We start from the raw sequence: 21,967 nt of genomic DNA, 5'->3' as shown, positions 1-21,967 counted from the left end.
CCTGGCTACAAAACATTTTTAATGCACTGATGAAGATGTACTGTTAGGAAATTACATGCCAAAATATAAAGATAATATTCCCTTTTTCTTCAGTATGAAGAAAACATTATATGTTCTGCCAAAACAGCTAGCTCAGATTTAAAAAAGCCATCTAAAAGTACAGAAAGACGAATATAACAGCAAAATTCCTGCTGCAGAAAAGCTTGTGAAAACCATTTTCAGTTTATCTGTTTCAAGTATCATCTAGGCATGTGTCCTCTCCTTATAAACTACAGAACTATTAAAATACTTCCTCAACAACATTAAACCAGCTACAGTTTCTCCTCTCCACAACCTACAGAGACAATTTTTAGTTTTAGTTTAGGTTTTAGTTATCTACATGTGTTTGCCTTCACACACGCCAAAGCACTGACTGTTGTAATATTAAAACAGATCTGTATTTAACTCCCAGTCAGTGAAGTTCCAACAAGTGAGTTCTTGTAATGCCTCTAGTCTTTCTTTGCTATTTCGAGTTAAAAAAAAAAAATCTCATAGCTCCTATTAATTAAAAACCAAGTAGGAACTCTGCTTATTAGGTATACTAGAAAGGGAGTCCCTGCATTTTCTGCACATACAAAACAAAGCCCTACTGGTATACATCAAACAGTAAGAGGTACTGAAACAGAGGGAATACCAGGCAGTTAGGAAGCAGGTAACTGGATATATGCAGGCAGAATCTATAAATTCTTACTGGAACAAATCTCCTAGGAGATAAGAAAATGACTAAGGCTAGACTAAGGAACATGCCTTTACTTTTTCCCTAGCTCCTCTCATTTTCTTTAGCTAAGGGTATTACTGGTCCATTGCAAGATCACTAATTTCCTCACTGCAGGCAGGTATGAAGGGTGGACTGTATCCCACAGAGGGATGATTAAGATTATGGTCTTAATTATATAAACACAAATAACAGACAATATAAATAATAAATACATATATACAAAAGCCCACCAACACAGACATGCACTATAAATCCTAAAGCTTCAAAAAGTACCTCTGTAGTGACACAGCAATACAGACAATTAAGAGATACTTAGTTCTTTCTTCTACAGAGGCATCCTTAGTTCAGCCTCTTGTTTCAGTAAATATTTTAATATTTAAGTATCCTCTGGAACACCCATCTTGGCTTTTCCTACAGAGTACCTTAATCACTCAGGCTGAGCAAAAGCCAGCACATTGTCTCTTCTGCTCCAGTAAATATTTGATTATTCCACACAAAGCGGAACAGCAGAAGACACAGTTCTCTGTTCAATCACTTTTTCAGCAGAAAACATTACCCTGAAAGTTATGAAGTACAGAGAAACTTAAATCTGGCTTTCGGTCAACATTCATTTTGGATGAATGTTATAGTATTTGACTGTTGGATAAATGGGTATTTTAAAAAATACAGGTGATAAGGGTCTAACTGTGGGAAGTAGTTCAGATTCGTGAATCACCTGATTAGCACTTATCTCTAACCACAGTGAGGCATTTGGGCCCAGAATGGGATGAAAAGCAAGACTGCACCTTATTACATGTTCTTGTGACTAACTTAAGAGGGGTTGCTCACTCTTACTTTGTGAATTAAGTTCACAGGCGTTTAATTCCTTCCTTGCATTTTACAAAAGCCTAGGTTACCACAATAGATATTTCACATTTGGAAAAAAACCCCCACAGAAACCAGCAATAAATCCTTGTGCCAGGAAGAACTCTTAGGAAGAGAAATTACCAGTTGCTATATCTGTTGACTTTAGATAGAAACAGTGATGGAAGTGATTTCAAAGATAAAAAGCAGGAAAAGAGTAAAGAAAAAAGGCTTTGCAATAAATATTAATACCTGGAAATTTCCTCAAAAAGCTGGAGAGTGACACACAAACAAAAAACGCTTCCCCAAGAATTAGGAAGAGAAGAAGGTTCAGTTGGGAAAAGTTTGGCTAACAGGGTTGCATTACAGCTTGAACTAACAGACCTGAACACTACCCTTTAGAAAACTAAAGAAATTTAGCCACCTGGATGTGAAATTAGACAAGCTAGAAAATGTTGGCAAGGTGAGATTTATCATGCTACTTTTAATAGTGCTTGTAATCAGAGAACACTATTCTGAAAGAAAAAGCTGGACTGTCCTCTTTTGCCTTGGAGTAAAAGACTCACAGAAAAACCTATCGGAGCCGATTCAAAGCTGACATAAGAAATAGTATCTGGCTCTGGCAAAGGAGATGTAAAGCCATGATGAGCAGATGAGTTCTGGTGGTTCTACAGAGTTTGTTACCAGGATAGCTGCTGTCTGCACTGCAATAGGTGTAACAGGAAGGGGTACAATTGAGTTTCACTACGATTTGTAAGGAACTGTAGTCATTCCTCACTACTGTGCATCAGGAGAGAAAGTTGATATGGACAAAGATGGCAGCTGAATATCATTAATCTTTTAAGCATTGTACACGTAACTGCAATGGGAATGTGTACTGAATTCGATTCATAACATTTGCAACAGAAAAAAACCCTAACTTTTGTTTATAAAGGAGATTGGCAATAATATGCTGAGAGAAAGAATGCAGTTAAATGCTGATACCAGGGAAAGACTAACACGTAAAAAGAAAGGATATCGGAACAGTAATACTACCAAGACAGACCATCATAAGCAGAAAAGGTAAAATTGGTAGTTCAAAGATCAGCTCTGCTGTTTCTGTTTTTACCTGCACAGTTAAAGAACAAGATTGGCAATGGAAGTACTGAATATGGAATAGGATCTTTAAAGTGTATCTGGGAATGGCAGACTCTGGCTAACAAATATCTAGTACTAGACTAAGTACAATTAAACCATGAAGGTCTGAGGACTCAAAACAGAAACCACCTAATGGGAATTAAATGGGAAAAGAAAACGCCTTATGAAAATATTTTGGATTCCTGAAGCGACAGACTAAAAGCAAACTCTATATTTAAAGAACTGAATAAGCCAAAAGATGTTAGTATCAGAACTGTAACAATTTTAGGCTCTCAGGTGAGGACAGATGACTAAAATGGCTATGTGTTATGGGATGAATTGTGACTCACTTTAAAAAACCTTCAATAAATCGCTGAGTTCTTTTATGAAGTAATAACATTCTCCACAAATGTACGTCGAAACTTTTTATTTCTCTAAACAAGAGGTTCACATAGGTACAGAGGGGGAGACAGAACAGATTACTGATTATTGCCTTGTAAAGACTCACAGATCTGTAAAAGACAAGCTGGGAAAAAACTTGGAGGGGCATGAAAAATATGTTAAAAATGTGGGAAAATGTCCATAGGGCCCTTTTGCTGAGAAAGGGCTTGAAAAAGTTTTGGACTATGAAGGAAGATCCTAACTTTTGTTGTTTAATTATTTCAGTGTTCTCGAAAACTATTTTAAACATGCTCTGTAAATAAACAATAGTCCATCACTGAAAATTTACTGCACTGATTACTTCTCCCAAAATGAAGACCCAGAATTTTGGATAATACTTTAATCCAGATTGGTAATAAGCAGTGAAGCAGGGAAAACAAAAATTACTGGCTAACTCAGCATAAATATCCCAGATACTAGCCAATGGAGAATGACTATTTTCCACAAGTTGTGTGATAATGAAGCAAGAATTGGGAGACATCGGTATTTGTTTACCATAAAGGGCTCAAGGCAATTTTTAGAAATACATATTGTCAACTGAATTATCTTACAAGTTCCCTTAAAAGCATGGTACAGTACTTTTCTTGTTTCATTGAAGAACTTAAAAAGAATCACTCCTTTTCAAATTTTAGGGGTATTATTTATAACTCCCCCTGCTAATATTGAGAAAAAAAGTACCATAGCAATTTTCTTAAATATACAACATTTAAATTTATTTATTATGCTGTGTTCTGCAACAGTTATTACAATAACACTCATCTGTTTTTAAAAATGCATGAGACAAGTAGCCATTAACAACATCTTTTACAGCTGGAGGGACAATACAGCGGGGTATAAGCTGTAAAATCCTCATAGAGAAGCTGTTGATGTAGGGGTTCGATGAACAGAGAGGTAAACTGAAATCTGGCTAAGTGGCCAGGTCCAAAGGGTGGTGATCAGTAGAAAAAAGTTTAGCTGAAGGCCAGTAACTAACAGCATATCCCAGTGGTCAATATTGAGGTCCAGTCCTGTTTAACATCTTCATTAAAGATCTGGATGATGGGGTTGAGTGTACCCTCAGGAAGTTTGCTAATGACACAAAACTGGGAGGAGTTGTAGGTGCACCAGAGGGTTGTGTTGCCACCCAGAGATACCTCAACAAGCTGGAAAAATGGGCTGACAGGAAGCTCATGCAGTTAAAAAAAGGAGAAGTGTGAAGTCCTGCCCGTGGGGAAGAACAACCCCATGCACTGACACATGCTGGGGGACATGGAGCTGGAAAGCAGCTTGGCAGAAAAGGACTTGGGTGTCCTAGTGGACACAAAGTTGAACATGAGCCAGCAACGTGCCCTTATAGTAAATAAGGTCAATCATATCTTTGGCTTCATTAGACAAAGTATTGCCAGCAGAGGTCAAGGGAGATCCCCTCTACTCAGCACTGATGAGGTCACACTTGGAGAAGTGTCCAGTTCTGGGCTCCCTGACATAGACATACTGGAGAGAGTCCAACAAAGGATCACGAAGGGCCTGGAACACCTCTTGCACTAGAGGAAGTGCTGAGACAATTGTGACTATCTAGCCTAGAGAAGGGGGGGATCTTGTCAATGGAGACAGATTCCTGAAGGGAGGGTGTAAAGATGACAAAGCTAGGCTATTTCCAGTGGCACCCTGTGACAGGACAAGAGGCAGTAAGCACAAACTGAAACACAGGAGGCTCCATCTGAACATCAGGAAATCCTTTTTTACCGTGAAGGTGACTGAACACTGACACGGGTTGTCCAGAGAGGTTGTGGAGTCTCCGTCCCTGGTGATATTCAAAAGCCATCTGAACATGGTCCTAGGCAACTTGCTCTAGGTGTCAGGGGTGTTGCATCCGATGATCTCGAGGTCCATTCCAACCTCAACCATTCTATGATTGTATAAGCTTTGCTTTCCATCGGAATAAAACAAATTCCCCCTTTTAGATGAGACTTTAGACAACATCTCCCCAGAGAAGACCTGTTCAATAGAGACTGAAATATCTGGACAGCTACATTTTTATAAAGTTTTTTTGTTGTTGTTGTCTTTTGTGGCTTTTTTTGTGTAATAAAAAAATCAGTAAGGGGATTAAAGGATGTATACCTAGTATTATAAAAAGCACAATTCCATGTAAGCAGGTTATGTGGAATGATACAGAAGGAAGCAATATTTAAGAATCTAATACTGTTAATACAGTATATTCTAATACATCTTTCCTACATGGTGCAGTTAAGTCACCCAACAAGGAACATTATTGTTTTTCACAAAGATTCTGGAAACCTCAATCAAATGATCTAAAATTCTATAAAATACATGCCTGTTCCTTAACTTCAATTTCCGTCAGTAGTTTTATAGATCCCCTGGGTCAGACAGAGCAGAAACAGATGGTGCTCTGGAGAACTTTACAGTGCATTATCTACAGTATCACAATAAATTAAAAAGTTCTGCAGATACTGAACTTTTGCTTTTAATCTCAATGCCATACTTCTTATTCCAGTCAGTGCTGTAATTTTAAGCTAACTTATTAATCAGGTAGGTGTATAAAAAAAGGCCTAACAAGTGAGAGCACAAGACAACAGTAAGAAACCCCAGAGTCAGGAGTGTACTGGTATGCAATATACAACAGGTTGGTTTATTTTTTCCTCCTCTCCCCAATCCTGTTTTCTTTCAGCTCAAATCACAACCATATTTATTCAAGAAAGAGATAACTATACCAGCTTAGAAATGGATCTATTTTATAATTTTAAAAATCAATCTGCTTTTTTTAAGTGGCATTAACAAGAAAAGTAGCCTTTTGAATTGCAAGTATGGAAGCATTAATGGAAAGCTTCAAGCAGCTTTATAGTCTACTGACACATAAATGGTAGCTACTCTTACTAGGGTGATGCAAGTTATAGAAACTTAGTTAATGCAATTATTGCAAGAGAACTACACAGGTATAAAAACATGTAACAATTTAATCACAGCATCATTTATTTCTTTCAAGTGGGTATAATGCACAATATGACAAAACATGGACAACAGGAAATGTCTCCTGGTAATTTGCTAGATCACAGATTTAAAATACGTTTTGTTCAATGAAAATGTCCTAGTCTGTAGTGGCACCTTTTTTGAAACTATATGGACCCTGTTTCATGTAATGGGTCAAAACAGCCGTCCTGTGGTATGGCCAACTTCTTCGTAATGGTGTTAAATCTACCCTCAAAATGCCTATAAAGTAGGGGTTTTGTTTGGTTCGTTTGTATTTTTTTTTTCTTTTTCTTTCTTATGCATTTATACTTAAAAGCACAATTTTTATAGGTAAAATCTTAAAAAAAAAAAATCTGTAAAGCTGGTTGGTCAGATGCTTCCACACTAGGCAGCACTGACAGACAACAAATGCAGGAACAAACATTAGTGCAGATAAACATTGTACTGTAATAAACACTATGTAACAGAGACTGAAAAATTGTTATAAAACAACTGAAACCTTTTGAAATGTTTTCCATATTTCTCTCTCATACACTGTGCATCAAGTTTCCTCCAATAGAAATTGTGTTTTGCTACTACTACCAAAGTCCTCCTGGTAGAAAAGGTATTTTAAAACTTTGCTATAAGCAGATAAAACTTGAGTTCCTAATATTTTAGTATCTGTGTCTAAGACTAGAAGAATATAGTCTCTAATTCTTAGAATAAACTCAAGAAGAGAACTTTTTAAATGAATGAGCGTGAAGTACAAACCAAAATAATATGAAGGTAAATAATAACTTCAGCTTAATTGATGATAAAATACATAAGTCTTGTTTCAGACTACTAAAAGACTCATAACGTAAAGTTGATCTGCTGCAGTACCTGACCTAGCCATGGATACTACATCATTAACTAGTTAGGTTATCACCCTTTTTAAATGATATATCCTTCCTGAACTTTACAGCTTATTTTTCCATTTTCTTCTTCATAAATTCCATTCCTTCTCTGACATTTTTAATCCATTTTTCCTTCTAGGCTGTGTCTGCAGAAAGACAACGGTGAACTGACGGTTTTCATCTGAACATCATCAGTCAGGGAAAATGAATGATTACTTCATTATGGACTTTTTATTTTTTAAAAACTAGAATGGAAACTGTTTTGACAAAATGTAACTGGTTTCTTGTTTGAATGTGGATTCTAAGGTTTTGTCAGAATTTTACTAAAGAAACATGTTTCAGCTACTACCACCCAGATGTCTTTATTCAACCTCTAAGAGATTATCAGCTATGTAAGTACCAGTTGTTCATATCAGGAGAACACTTCTACCAGGATACCTCTACTGACGCAAGCCAGAAGCCACCTTTCAACTCTTCTGACGCACCACCTATTTGGCAACCTAGTTACCACTATATATAGGACCCAGGAGTACTGTAACATGGAGAGCCATCTAGTTCCCACACTGTGAGGAACAGTACTGTCCAGCTGGGATGAGCTGGTCCAGTGTGGGAGCAGCAGTCTTAAAAGACCAGAAAACAAAGGTCTTGATGCCAAAACGGCCTCAGCATTCTAGATCAACAAGGCTTTTTGCATCAAAGGGGTCCTTGCTTGTCTTTTTTGGAAGAACTCAGAGCAAAAGAGACAGAAAGAAGAATACACTTCATTATAGCATTAAGAACATGCCAAAGAAGGGGGAGTAGTGGCCTAGACAATGAACAAAACTGCTGGCATTCTGTCAGAAAGTCATCATTTTTCATTTCACTATATTTTCTTTTAGAGAACAGCATTCTACAGTCTTTCCTTCTGTATTACTAACATACAGCAACATATATGTAAAAGCCAACTTCAATTACCTTCTCTACAATTGGAATAATACACAAAATTATGGAAACAAAATTAGTGTAAAAAGTAGGGAAAACTGCAAAAATACATGACATTGTTTCTTTTTTTTTTTTTCAGTAAGTGAGTGATGCTTTGATACTGGAAGATGAACACAAAACAACAATTCTTATGATTTAACTTTGCGCTGCTAGCTTCAGTGCTCCAGCACAGGAGTGTTTTTGCAGCATAAACAAGACTTTTCTTCTGTTACAACTATTTTTTTTTTCTTGAGGCATTATCTTGTACTGTTGTCTGTTAAACACATTTGTCGGAAGCTGTATAGGTATTTTATAGGAATACAGGAAAAATCTGTTCAAAATATTTAGATGAAACATTTCCTCTGCATTCAATGAATGTGTTTTCCCCAGCAGCTCCATATAGTTTTTCTCTCCCCTTCAAGAGCGTTAGTATTTTGTTTTCTTAGAAAAGAATCCGCAATAAGCAGCAAGAATCTTATTGTTTTCATGACATTAATATGAAGAAGTTAGACTGAATCCTTATTAGAGTGTTTCAGTAGGTTCTTTTCTATCTATAAGAAGCCATGAAAAAGATGTTTGTTAGAAGAGAGTATCATCTAGTTGGAACTGAACGGTTGGATGAATATTCTATCAAGAATACTGACTGGTGAGACTATAAACCTACTATGGTAGAACTCATTACCAGCTCTAAGGAGCTGAAAGAGAATAAATTTAATCTTTATAAGGATTATAGTTGGTAAAATCTCCTTACAAATCTATAGTTGATTAAAAAAGGGCATTTTTAATGAACGCATTTGGGAAAAAAAACCACCTGAAAATCCCCTTCAGCCTAAATTATCAGATCAAGCCAAGGCAAAACAGACAAAAAGCTACAGAACTAAAGATCAGCATTTGATTTGTTAATTTAATTTCTGCCAAACGTACTTGGATGAAGCCTTCAAGTCTGACTTGCACATATGAAGAAATTAGACAAGCAGTATTTGCACAGGCAAGCAGAGGTGTCCATATGGATTTGTTTCTCACACCACAATCTTTTCCACAGTTAAATTTGTGAATCTTTTCGTCTGAATACTTATGGAAGGCCGGGACTTGCTTCACAGAAACACAGTGAATTCTGCCCTGCCACCCGGTCAGTCAGGGGGCTTCCAGGCGAGCACACAAAAATCCTGCTTCCAATCTGAGCCGCAGTATTTGTCGACAAGACTTTTAGCCACACAGAGTACAGCTCAAAAAGCTACACCAGAGCTTTTAGAATAAGCTCTTATGGCCTATGAGATGTTTAGGAGTCTTTATTCTGATGTTACAGACTTCTAACCATATTCTTAGAAGACAAAACCGAAACCAACCTCACCCGACACCCCCCTCCCCCAACAACTGCATGTGCATACACACATGCACATCTTTGTCTCACCGTAACTTCAGAGACTGAACATGTACTAAGTAAAACATTGAGTTATTTCAACAGTGAAGTAGCCACCTTTATGTCATAGCAACTATAACACACCCTGGTGCTCCCACTGTGCTTAGCACTATAAAAGTTCTGTCTTACAGAACAATGTATAAAGTTTTTACAAAAATCTCTAAAACAAATGGATTCCAAAACCATTCTATTTCTTCTATAAAATACAGTGTATATGAAGAAAAATGCAAAAGTATGATAGCTTCAATTACTTCAATTTAGAATAATGTACATAATTTTGAGTAGTGGAGGCAACATGGTAATATACAAAATGTACATATATACATGGGGAAGAGGTTATAATAGAGGAAAACCAGGAAGAAATTGTATAATTTCAAATTAATTTTCTTCTTAGGTGTCCAAGTACTTAAGTTAATTCCCTGTGCTTGCCATTAAAATGTAGTAGTTACATAAATGCCTATATACTATTTTTCCCATAACTGCTTGTGTAGGAGGTGAGATTTGTGGGTTGGAATTACCTTCAAATGAGGGAGAGATATGCGCCTAAATTTCCCCACATCCTGCATGAATTTTTAAATTGCTGAATTAAATCACAGTGGTGGAGTTAAGGGCACTCACTCTTTTTCTGGTGTAAGGCTTGATTTAGTTGATACACTTTGAGAACCATTAGAAGAATATCTTCCTGAAACAAGCAGGTATTCTCAGTTTCTGATTCCCACTGAGAATGCACTGAACTTCTCAGCTCAGGAGGTACTGGCCATGCCCAGCAGCAGACATTAGTGCCCGGGAAATTAATACTAAACTTCAGATGTTTCTGGAACTGAATGGTTTTGAGAATTTGGGACTGAAGTCCTAATTAGATCAGCATAGCCAGCAATTAAGCATCTTTTATGGATTCAGTCCTACTTGCAACATTCGGACCAGGTTTACACAAATGGGATAACAAATGAAAGAGAAACCAGTAATTACTGTCAAAAGGTTAAAGATACAATGCAATAATGCATTCCAAGCAGCACATTAATAGAAAAGGAAATGCATGTGGGACAAGCTGCTGCTCACGCAATGTTATGGCACCTCAAATTTTTGGAGGCATTTTACAGTTTCAAATACTTAGAAAATTTGTAAAAATGAAGATGAAATACTAGCCACAACCAATGCACTGCTTGTGCTACCTCATTATAAAAAACCCCAACCTCCTGCGAAACAAGCACCGTAATTCTGAGTTCTGAATTTGGTAAGACTTCTCTTTAGAAAATTAAAACTTACTAAAGAACTGCAAAGCAACTTACCTGTCTATTCTTCCTTACTAGACCACATAATCACAGCCTGTTAGTTGAGTTCCATTTTCACAAGAGTAAAAATTCATTCTGTTTTAAATAAACACAGCTAACGCATTGAAGGTATAAAAGAAGCAACCCTCTTGTGCACCTCTGGTTAGCAGAAGGATCCAATAAAGATTAGGCCCTGTACTAAAGACTCAAACAATACATTTTGCACACATTTGGATATTAGTTAAAATATACTTTTACCTCTCCTGACATATCAGGTGCCATAGGAATGACTGGCCATAATGAAGAGTAGATGCCAAAAAACACTACCCAAAGTGCTATGCTGCCCCAGATAGCTATATGGCTGAACTGTTAAAACAAAGAAAAAAAGAAATGGAACAATCATCACAGATGCAGTATGACACAAAAAAAGATCTCTGCTACTAGTATTTACAATGCGATTCTGATATATTGGATGAAATTTCCGTGCCTTGTATTAATTTAACTCTGCTGTTTCAGTTGGCTATTTCTTAAACCAAAATGATACTTTCAGCAGCAATATTACTGCATTTTAAGCCAATTTAAGTTCAGCTACAAACAGTTCAGAGTGATTTGATTTTTTTTTTAAGTTTAAGGATTACTTTAAGCCTTATATCTCAATGTCCTCCTTTTCACTACTAAGCATTATTTTTTGTATATGGATATTCTGTCTTTGCATGCAGTAATCACAGTTCAGTTTGATATTGAGGGGAGGGCCAACAAACTGTAAGGATGTAACATAATAAGTAAGAGGAAAGAATACAATTATTCATCCAACACATTTTATAGAACTTTTGAAAATATGGTAAAGACATTTGCTTACCAAAGTCCAATATGAGGTCTCTAATCCAGCCTTCAAACACACAGTTAGAACCACAAACTTGAGAGAGAGAGAGAGAAAGTGGATTCTTTTTTAATATGGGAATCTTACTTAACATACAGAATTTATTAATTTGGTTAAACTTTCAGGAGAACAGATGAAGTTTAATGATTTTCATACTTCATGCTTACTTGCGCAAGTGAAATATAACCAATCTCTTAAATTTAAATGTGATTTCCTTAACAATATTCAACAAAGTACTGTGTGTGTCAATGCACCTAGCTGTGTAACAGAATACAAACCAAAGTTCACAAAGCAAAAGGCAATAATTTCTGCAGACCTGCAGAAGCTATGGAATAGCCCTTCCGCTTTAACAGAATCTGCTCCCAAAAAAATGGGAGTCAGCAGCCCCACAGTGAAATTCTTTTAGATCACAGCTAGTTATATTTTTCCTTTTTTGAAAGTGAATTTCAGCTTAAATCTGAAATTCAAGTGCTTATTTGAAATGAACATAGTAAAATGCCACTAGAAGATTTAAAGATGCACCCCTGTAATGACTAGTAATAGAACACTAAGAATTACTATCTTCCATTAATATTTGCCACTCATTTGATCTGGAAACTCTTCTTTTAGATTAGAAATCTTAAACTATTTCCTTTGCCTCCTAGAACCCTGCAAGTCTGGCTCATACAGAGTCACTAGCTTCTTTATTGATGGTATTTTGGTTACACAGAAAGGTTTGTGAAAAGTGAAGTCCACTTCAGTAGAGATGCCAGACCCCCTAGTTATGGAGGAGATGACTACTGCTTTCTACATAAAGTCAGATTTAGAAGATCTAGACTCTGGGCTGAAAACCTGCAATTGTTCAAGCTTACATTAGCCTAAATTAAAAAAAAAGAACCCAACAAAAAACAATCAAAAGTGTTGTTCACTTCCTTAGTACTTTGTTAGTAAATGAGTCACCTTCGGCAAACCCTGAAAAGCAAAAAACTAAATGCTGGCAGCCCAAGACCTATGTTCTGCATAGAAATAACATGTTGAATACGTCTGTTATGTCATTTTCACTCTTCCCTCTCATCTTTTTTCTTATCTTTTGTCTTTCTATGGAGCAGTCTTTGAAAACGTCATGTTATTGTCCTGTAGGACATGCTCCATTTTTGTTTAAGGATCAGCAGTAGTAGAAAGTTCATAACTCCACAGCAAGGACTAATTGATTCAGGAAAATTGTTTATCGCCTTCCTTTGAAATTCAGACAAAGAAGTTTTCTGTTTAGCAAAGCAATAGTTACTACATTTTGTACCTCGTGTGTGAACACGTATCACAAGTTTTGCTTTATCTGAAGAACATGAGGCTGAAAAACTGAGTCACAAAGACCAAGCTCCAACTGTAACAGCTATAGGTTACACTCCAGTTTGTTGGCCAGGTTGGAAGCAATTATGTGAGTTTGTCTGTGGTTGAACTTCAAGAAGCTTCAGAACTTCAGAAGAAATTTACTTCAATCAGAAGCTGAAAATAACTGGTTAAATATATATGACAAGTCTTTCACCATGTACTGTGCACAGGACAGAAATCTGGCCAGAAAGCTTTCACCCTAGCTGTAAGTTCATGCTTTTAATTCTGGAATCTCCTACTTCAACTATCACTGCATTATTAAGAACCAAAAAATCATAGCACTGTAATTCTATTATCTAAAACGTGTGAAATCTAATTAGAAGAAAATGAAGGGCCATGATGACTGTTATAATTTACTTAGTCTATCCAGTTCTGGTGTTATATTTGGATGAGTGAAAAAATGAATTATGGTGGAAAACAAATACTCATTTGGTATACTTGCTTGCTACTTTTGAGTCAGTCATAAGAAAAGAAAACATCTTTCTTTAGGATCAGATTAAGAATTCTCATTGCACAGACAAAATGTATAGACAAAACAAACACTGCAGTCTCTATAAAAGGAGACATGCACTGTATGAATATATACCCTCCTTGCATCTTAACTGATGCCCCTAACAAAGTTACCAGCTACGCACAGTGGCTTCCTCAAGGATGTGGGTTTTATTTTTCCCTCCTCCTCTTGATCCAGGCTAACAGTAGCTCACCAAATCCTCCCCAGGAAACTAGAAATCAAACTGGTATTCTGTATAAAGCACTGAGCTTTTTTAAAAAGACCTCTCAAGAACGGTTGTACAAATACTTTCAGGGCACTACTCCTATTTGGAATTTATGTCTGAAAAAATAATTCCAGGACATGATACGAATCAGTGCACACTCCTGGCTTTCTTTGTGGATCCAAAGAAACTATATTAATTTCTGAATCCCTTTGCTACCGGTTTTTGACAAGTTATGAATGCAGACTTCCTAAAACCAGACTAAAAGCAGTGGGAGGAATGAGAAGTACCTTAGCCTTATGATTTTGATATTTCAAGACAATGATTGACAACTGTCAGCACACATACAATTCACATGCACAGATTTTTTTAAAATCCTCAAAAAAATCCCCTCTCCCAAATTTGAAAGTGTCTCAAATCTTCATGTGGGCTCCAGACCACGTTGAATTCCTGTGCAAGAGCAAGAACACATCAATTGCAACCCCCATCTTTCCCGTGATTTTCAATCTAAAGTGAAGCAAAGTGGAGAAACTGGAAAATGAAAAAGCAGGTTGCCTGGATGTATAATGGTGAAATAATGTTTTCTTGGGAAATTCTCGGCCATTCTGCAGGTTAGTAGCAAGCAATTAGCCTCTCAAGATGGTGAAGTTTCAGCTCTCCTAGTTGTAAGCCAGTTGCAGAAGGTGACGGAACAATTGCACCATGACCTCTGTTTTAGCGTCCATGGACACAACTTGACAATCAGTAATAAGTAGCTCCAGTTTACTATATTTAAAGTATCAGAAATTAACTAATTTCTGAAGATGGTGAAAAATGTTGCTACAAATCTGAAAATGCAGGCTTCAATGTTTGTGAGTCAGCTGATGTCACAGGTGCTACTTAGACGTTCTGCAGCACCGTAAGATTTCAAGACTTATCCATCAACCAATGGGCGACAATCTGAACAACAGCACTTTTCCAACACTCAGTTCCACAGGACCTAGTGTAATCCAGTAAATTGTTAGTACCGCATATGTAAATTGTTTTCTCTTGGCTTTTGGAAAGAAGCACAGATCAGAGCGACTTGGTAGGATGAAGTTCTGAAATCACTTCAGGAAAGAATTTGAGTATGTTGAATAATTTGGTTTAACAAGCCCAATTATTCAACAAATTTTTCACTCTACAAAATGATGGCGAATATAAAGGAAAAGGATATGCTATGAGAAAACTTGGCTTAGGTGCTAGGACAGGTGAAGTTGTGCAACTCACGTATACATACATACAATTAATAAAATAAACTTCTGCTGAACTAAGCAAGGTTGCAACTTCTAAGTACGGTAAACAAGGAAACAATTGTAGATGAGGTGAAAACCTGGTGCAAAGAACCTCTCACCAAGAAGAACCTGTTTTTCTTAGAAAAAGAGGTGGTTCTGGTAGACACTCTAATGAAGTATTTATCAATACTGGGGAAAGCAGTGACATTTATATAAATAACTGACTTCTAAACACTGCTCGATGTTCTGAGATCATAATAAAAATAGACCCGTGTCAGTTGAACTACTGCTGTCAGGATTGAGCTATGACAGTGACTGTGACCTTACATCTTAATTTTAATAAGATGCACAGAAAACACTTGCCCAGGACATTCCATCAGTTTATCATATGATAGATTGCACGATCACATGCAACTACTGCTGACAAAACACACCGTGCTCGCCTTTTGGAACAGCTGAAAGGAAGTGTAGAGCAAATAAACTTTTAAGAGAATGTGTGAACAAACAATTTTTCAATGTGCCTGAAAGAACCAGTTTAAAGTCCATGTACTGACTGGCAGAAGAAACATTTTAACTGCCATGGCAGTAGGAAATACACAGAATGGGCTGTGGTTACTTGGCCCTTTATGCTCTTTAACCTGTCCGGTTAGCTGACCAGAAAACACTATTCAAAATGTTCTCTCATATATAGGAAATATCGACGTTCTCAAAGGACTGCAATGTATTCTAGGATACTTTCCTTTCGTTTCAGTTATAATGTTTCCCTGTTCCCTAAGGAAATTGATTTGGATGTGAATTTGTATTATAGACCCCTTATTCTGGTGGAAGAATTAATTTCTTTTTTGTATCTGCCAACAACAGGAAGTTGAAAAATTAATGAAACTCAGTGTTGAAGAACAGAGGAGAGTAAGCACAAGTCTAATTTTGCTTCTCAGACAGATCTCGGAAAACCCTCATCTATTGGGTAACACTGATACCCAGCAAGTGAAAAACAGATATTTAGCTTCATTAATTTATTCTAGGAAATCTTTAAAAGAAAAAACCCAAACAATAATGACTAATATCTATGAGAATAACAGAAGATTACTGTTCGGTGCAAGTTGGGTGTAATTCTGGCAGTTCGGTGTCTCTGAAGAGGCATCCCACAAACAAAATGAGGCTTTATCCCTCCTTCAAGGTCCCATGAGAAATTAAGATAGGGAGAACAGAACTGTATCTCAAGTCCATAAACCAGTTCCATATCCAATAACCAATGCAGAAACTTACCTTGAATTAATAAACATTCTAATTAGGGAATTACAATTCCCATTATTTATAAAAATACACAGTTTCCAGTAAAGGACAGATGTATCTTCTGCATCTTTATTCAACTGCTTTGTTTTAGAAACTGGAATTAGAATCCAAAATGCACTTCAAAGCTTCTCAAAGAGTCATTCAAGAGCCATTTCTTATTCTTAAGGCACTACAATAAATCAAGTTTTCTATGTAGAGAATTATAAAAAATAATATAACCACATCTCTAAGAGTTTAAGATGGACCCAATATAGATAGTCAGTTGATAGAGCACCAGACAGCTGTAAGACTACTTACAGTGTATACAGTGTTTCCCAAGAGCAGGTAATCTGAAGTTTTACCATTGCCAAATACCGTACCTGGAAAAGGAAATAGTGATAAAAATAAAAACGTTTAAACATTTAAATATCCACAATAGCATTATACATACGTATATATAATTTTTTTTTTCCCCTACAAAAGAGATGGTAGCACTTCCTACAGGGTAGTAACTGCCGATTTCACCTTGAACTGTACTGAACAGTAGAGAACTATGACTTTTATAATTTTTAGTCCTTTAAAACTTTCAGCGACTTCTGGAATTACGCTAGAATCAGGAGCTTTTTGTAACATCGTATACCAATCTAAGTAACATACTGTATTCAGTAATAAACCAAGTAGAGTGACTTTTAAGATCAGAGATACTGTATCATACCTTCAGAAAAATAACAAATGTAATAGCTACAGTGTACATTGTAACATATAAGTGAACAGAAAACTTAGAGTCAGATTTTCACTGCTTTTGGGTATTTCTAGGTATAGAAACTTAGCCTTGCTCTTATCCATATTTAGGAGATTCAGTTTAAGTAGAAATACAAAATATAGTCAATTTTAATTTTTGAGATGTCTGTTATTCGTAACATTTTCAAAATTTACCCAACTCAAATATGTGGATTCATATAAATACAAATCTATTTTGCACATATGGATTCACATACAGCATTTATGCAGTCAATGCCCTAAAAAGATGCATTTTTATAAAAATCACATCTACTGTGGTTCTTAAGTTCAGAATTTTGAAGCAATAGTGCATTTATGCTTATTTAACAGAACTTACTTCATGACTATTGCTAGAGCACAGGCTCTTCTGATCCCAGTTCTGTGAAAGTTCTTGGTGGACATGGGACAACACACAACTGAACTAACCAGAGGGAATTCCTCATTCTCAATTAGAAGTACTGAACTTGCTGAATTCTTATGTGTTCAGTTTAGAAATGTTTTTAGCACTCAAGAATCTTTTCATATACTACAACTAAACAGGAATACTTTGCTGTAGAGGTTCTAATCACTGGGATATTGCTTTTTCCTGCCATCATATAAAGAGAATCAAAATGCTGTGCATGTAGTAAGGAAAGATAAATGCACAAGACAAAAAAAAGAAAAAAGAAAAATAAGATAACCTGCTGCTGCTGAGAGAGCATAAGGATGTTTTTAAAAAGCTGTGTTGGGGGAAAGAGAAGAATAAAGGTATTTGGGAGTTATTTTTTGGGGAGATGGGTACAGGTTTAAAACTCCTATAACTGGGATGGCCAAAGGAAGGTGACAACCTGACAAAAATGGTCTGTAGTTGAAAACATTTATTTTTCCACTAATCTCAGCTAGCATACCGTATATTAAATACTGCTACATAAGTATGTTTTCATATTTGTATTGAGTGTTTTTCCAGCTTTCGTATCTCCTTTACACATTTTAGTTGTGGACAAAGGGTGATCCTTTCTAAAAGCTTTTCAGGACCTGTGAGGCAAGTTTATCACCAAAAAAAAAAAAAAAAAAAAATCTATTTATTGGTATTCTGGAAGAGACAGCAGGTGAAAGTTCACACAAGAAAACCCAGCACAGAAATGCTTGCAAATAGTCCTCCTTAACCTAGCCCTCTCCCATTCCAAGATGAGGAGCTCATAATGGCTGCCTCCTTAGCTCTAGTGATACTAGAATGCTCTAGTGCATTCCTGGCACTTCCCTGATTTAACTTTCTACTTGGACAGACTAGGACACCACAAAGGACTACAAGAGCTCTGAAAGCCTGAAAACAAAGCTGATACCATGGCTCATTTTAAAGGTTATACAAAAGAGCACCGCTAGCGGATTTACTTGTACAGGTAAGTTTGGCTTCTGCCATTTACTGTTACATTGACAAAGCTGCATCAGAAGAAGCTTCTGTGCAGATTCACGTCATTGTCACTTTTCAAATCCACATGACAGTACATGGAGTGCAAAGACTCTGGTTTTGTGGTCTGTTCAACGGTTAGGTCCCATGGAACAAATTCTGATGAACAATTCTTACACACGCATACCTATTCTCTGATGGCATATTTCTTGGTAGACTCTAGTACAATACATGCAGCTTGAAATTCTCCACTTACAGACAAGAAAGAGGTAGACAAGTGAGACTAAATAGTAAACAGGAGAAAATGCTCAAAAAGGACAGACTGTGAGCTCTGAGAGATTTACTCATGAAATATTGCTCCATCATGTAATGTGTAAATCTGTCACGTGGACTGGCTACAGCTTTGAACAGGGACTTTGGTTTGGATTTGAGGTTGTGGTTTTAGAGTACGCATTGACATTTTGGGACCTCTCTCCTCCTGGGCTGTCTAAAGCACTCCAACGCAAACTGCTGCCACGCAACCCATCCATGGCCTTTCAGAGAAAACAGGCTGCTACCTACTTCCCTTTACCCATCAGAAATCACTGAGTATAAAATACAAGAAGTTTTCTCCTAAGCTTTTTGGGCACAAGCAGCTGTGACTATTTCTGTCCCCTATGCCAGGGCAGACTGCCTGGCTCTATCAGGGAAACTGAGCAGAGTACTATTTTTTTTTTTCTTTTTCCTTCCCACAAAGTGGAAGCAAAACAAAACCCCACCCCTGAGAGAGCTCCCCCCCCACAAACATTCCCACAAACTGGAAGCAGTGCTTTCAAGTTTCCTCTAAGTAATACAGCTTTCCTCCCAACCACCTCACTTCCTTCTGCAGCTCAGGTGCATAGATAACTGTTGAACTAGAAGAGCGACAGGACTGAGCTGTCCAAGATCTCCCTGTTTCCTCTGTCACAAGCCTACCCATACAGATGTAACTAAGGGGCTGGCATGCCTCTGAAGTAACAGGAGAGAAGGTATACATACACACTAGAAATAGAAGTTTACAAAATGTGAGACAATGCAAGGGACAGTAGTGATTTAGGATCTGGTAGATACTTACCATGGTAGCCTATTATATAAAAAAATAGCATAATTAAATAGCAATCTCTTTTTCTCCATCTTGTTTCAATTTACTTAAAACCTATTTATACAGTTTAATGCACATGTACACCATATTACTCCTACTTTTAAACAAATTTTAAATAAAACATTTTAAGTATACTGCATCTGCTCTAGTTCTAGAAATGCTATCTTGAAATTTAACCACGCAAAACTGTTAGAATTTATAAAGCTTTCCTAAGAAAAAAGAAGGTATTTAGATATTTTGTACCTTTCAACTTTTTTATTTTTCATAATACATACCATGCTGGAGGGCTTTTAGTGGAAACCAAAACAGAATGAATGAGTGGAAGAGGCCATTTAAACAATGAACCCAGAAAACCTAAGGGAAAACAGAAAATCCATGAGAACCATTTGCAGTAAACTAGCTCTGTGAACCCTGACCTTTCTTTTTATCTGTGTGTTAGATTCACAAAATGTGTTTCTGTCAGGCCACCACTGTGAAGTAATATAACTGACAGGCACTTTCTGCCTCTTAGCTCTTCATGGGTCATTTGTTTATTTTTATGTTTTGGAAAAAAGTGTGTATTATCTCCTCCTTTTAATTTCAAATCAGAAGGGAAATTAAAATGTATACATATGGGAATATCATCAGAAAAATTAAACTAAACCAGACAACTGGAACGATTCCTACATTCTAAGTAGGAAATTAAAAAGGACTCTAGCTTTTATAATTTACATTTTGTGTAATAAGAAACATGTACAGTAGAACAATCAAAATCTGAGTTCTACATATACCTACCTACATAGTTCCACAAAGGAATTAAAAAAAGACAAATAAAAGTATCTGCTTTAGATTTCTCCTTACAAGCTTCATTCTTGAAGTGCACAGCTCCATCACATTAAACTTCTTTTAATGTATTTGCTAAATTATTCAAATTTTACTTTCAAACTTATTTTCCTTTGAAAAATATGCCTTCTGAAAAGACCTGTATTAAGTTTAAGAATAAACAACTTATTGATGCCTTCCATAATATATTGTATAAAGACATAAGAAGACTTAATCAAAAATATGTAACCCATTTCCTTCAGGACAACAATCATGTGTTTCATTAGCAACGCTTTTGACAATCACAGCCTTTATTGTAACTAACTGATGTGTATTATGAGTGTTAAGGTGCTCAAACAATTGAAATTAAGTTGCCTGCCTCACAACATTTTCCACAATGTCTCAAAGTCCTTTGTTAGATTATACAACTACACAAGGTTCTATGATCCAATTTACACTCCAATACTTTGCACATTTGAACTTGTGCTACTCATTAACCTTTGTCTCTCCTTCTTGCTATGTCACTACCAAAAGTTTTTATTTGACAGAAAGCACAGGTGGGTGCAAGAAAAATTAGTTCTACTTTTCCATTTTCCTGACCAGTTCTTATTGTCGCATGCTAATCCTTTAACCCCTGTCATGACCTCATAACCTTTGATCCCTTTTACCATAACAAACATCTGCATCAACATGCAAGGCAGTAAAGTTTCCAAATCTTTACCACCAACTATTCAACTTATATAGGTGGGAATTTTGTAGCTGGGAAGTCTGTAGACGTTTACTCATAGCCAAGTGTTGTATAGGAATAGCTACAGAATCTCCAATGAAATCAACAACACATCTGTGCAATAAAAATATTATAGACTTATTTATAAACAGAAAAATCCAACAACTCATGACTTACATTATTTATTAAAACTATCACAACACAAAAGTGTCTGTATTAATGGACTATGAAAAGTCTGATATTTGTAAAGCATTCATAGTGACACAAGAAACTATGTTCCTCTAGTTTCCTTACAACTTTCAGGTTTGTTTTTGTGGGTGAAGGGATGAAGTGAGGAAAAAGGAGAAAAATCCCATATGCTTCAGTGAATAAAGATGGTTTAGACAAACAATTCTATACAGATAGGGGTACTCCAGTTTAACAGCACAAATGGCACAGACAGGAGAGCTAAGCATGCTGTATAAGCTCTGCACATCTAGTACACACCAGCAGATGTAGGCACTGTTAATTCAATGACAGATTGAAAATGGCCCCAAGTTCAATGCACAACGACATTACTTGAAATGTCCCAATTATATTTTGGAAAAAAAAAAAAAAAAAAAAAAAATCAGAAGGAACTGTTACAAACATCATGCATTCATGAAACAGCACATTCAGAAAATAGTTTCATTTATGTTTTTAAGAGATTATTTATGGACAAATCTATACATTTTATATATTAAGGAGTCCTACATTCTTTTACTACTTCTTGTGCTAGTCTCTCCAAGATGACTGTCACCCATTTCCCACCAGAAGCAGCCTCAGATTCCTTTTCATCCACCCTGACACATTTTTAACTGTCTTAAAAGTATCTTTTCCCAAAACGCAAAATTAAACCATAAAATCACAACTCCAAATTGACAAAGAATTGTACCAAGTCCCTCCCTCTACAAATCTAATGACAGTTCTTATTGTCCTCTGCAGCACTTCTCCACAGGCTTCAGTAATCCACTTCCATATAACAGTACAAATACATA

At 36.4% G+C, this 21,967-nt stretch overlaps 1 protein-coding gene across 1 annotated transcript in view; it reads right to left on the bottom strand.

Annotated features, from left to right (window-relative positions):
• The window catches only part of ATP8A1 (ATPase phospholipid transporting 8A1), a 99,236-nt gene that overhangs the window by 10,859 nt on the left and 66,410 nt on the right, over nt 1–21,967 (bottom strand). Inside the window, exons 24-27 of the mRNA XM_086464458.1 lie at nt 19,699–19,777; nt 16,455–16,516; nt 11,510–11,566; nt 10,909–11,016 (exon numbers count right to left, since the gene is read on the bottom strand). Coding sequence (XP_086320584.1) covers nt 10,909–11,016; nt 11,510–11,566; nt 16,455–16,516; nt 19,699–19,777 — 306 coding nt within the window. The remainder of the gene's footprint in view (nt 1–10,908; nt 11,017–11,509; nt 11,567–16,454; nt 16,517–19,698; nt 19,778–21,967) is intronic.

The sequence above is a fragment of the Leptosomus discolor genome, chromosome 4 (assembly GCF_034619465.1).
Source record: "Leptosomus discolor isolate bLepDis1 chromosome 4, bLepDis1.hap2, whole genome shotgun sequence".
Taxonomy (NCBI): Eukaryota; Metazoa; Chordata; class Aves; order Leptosomiformes; family Leptosomidae; genus Leptosomus; species Leptosomus discolor.
This window is presented reverse-complemented; position numbering and strand designations above follow the sequence as displayed.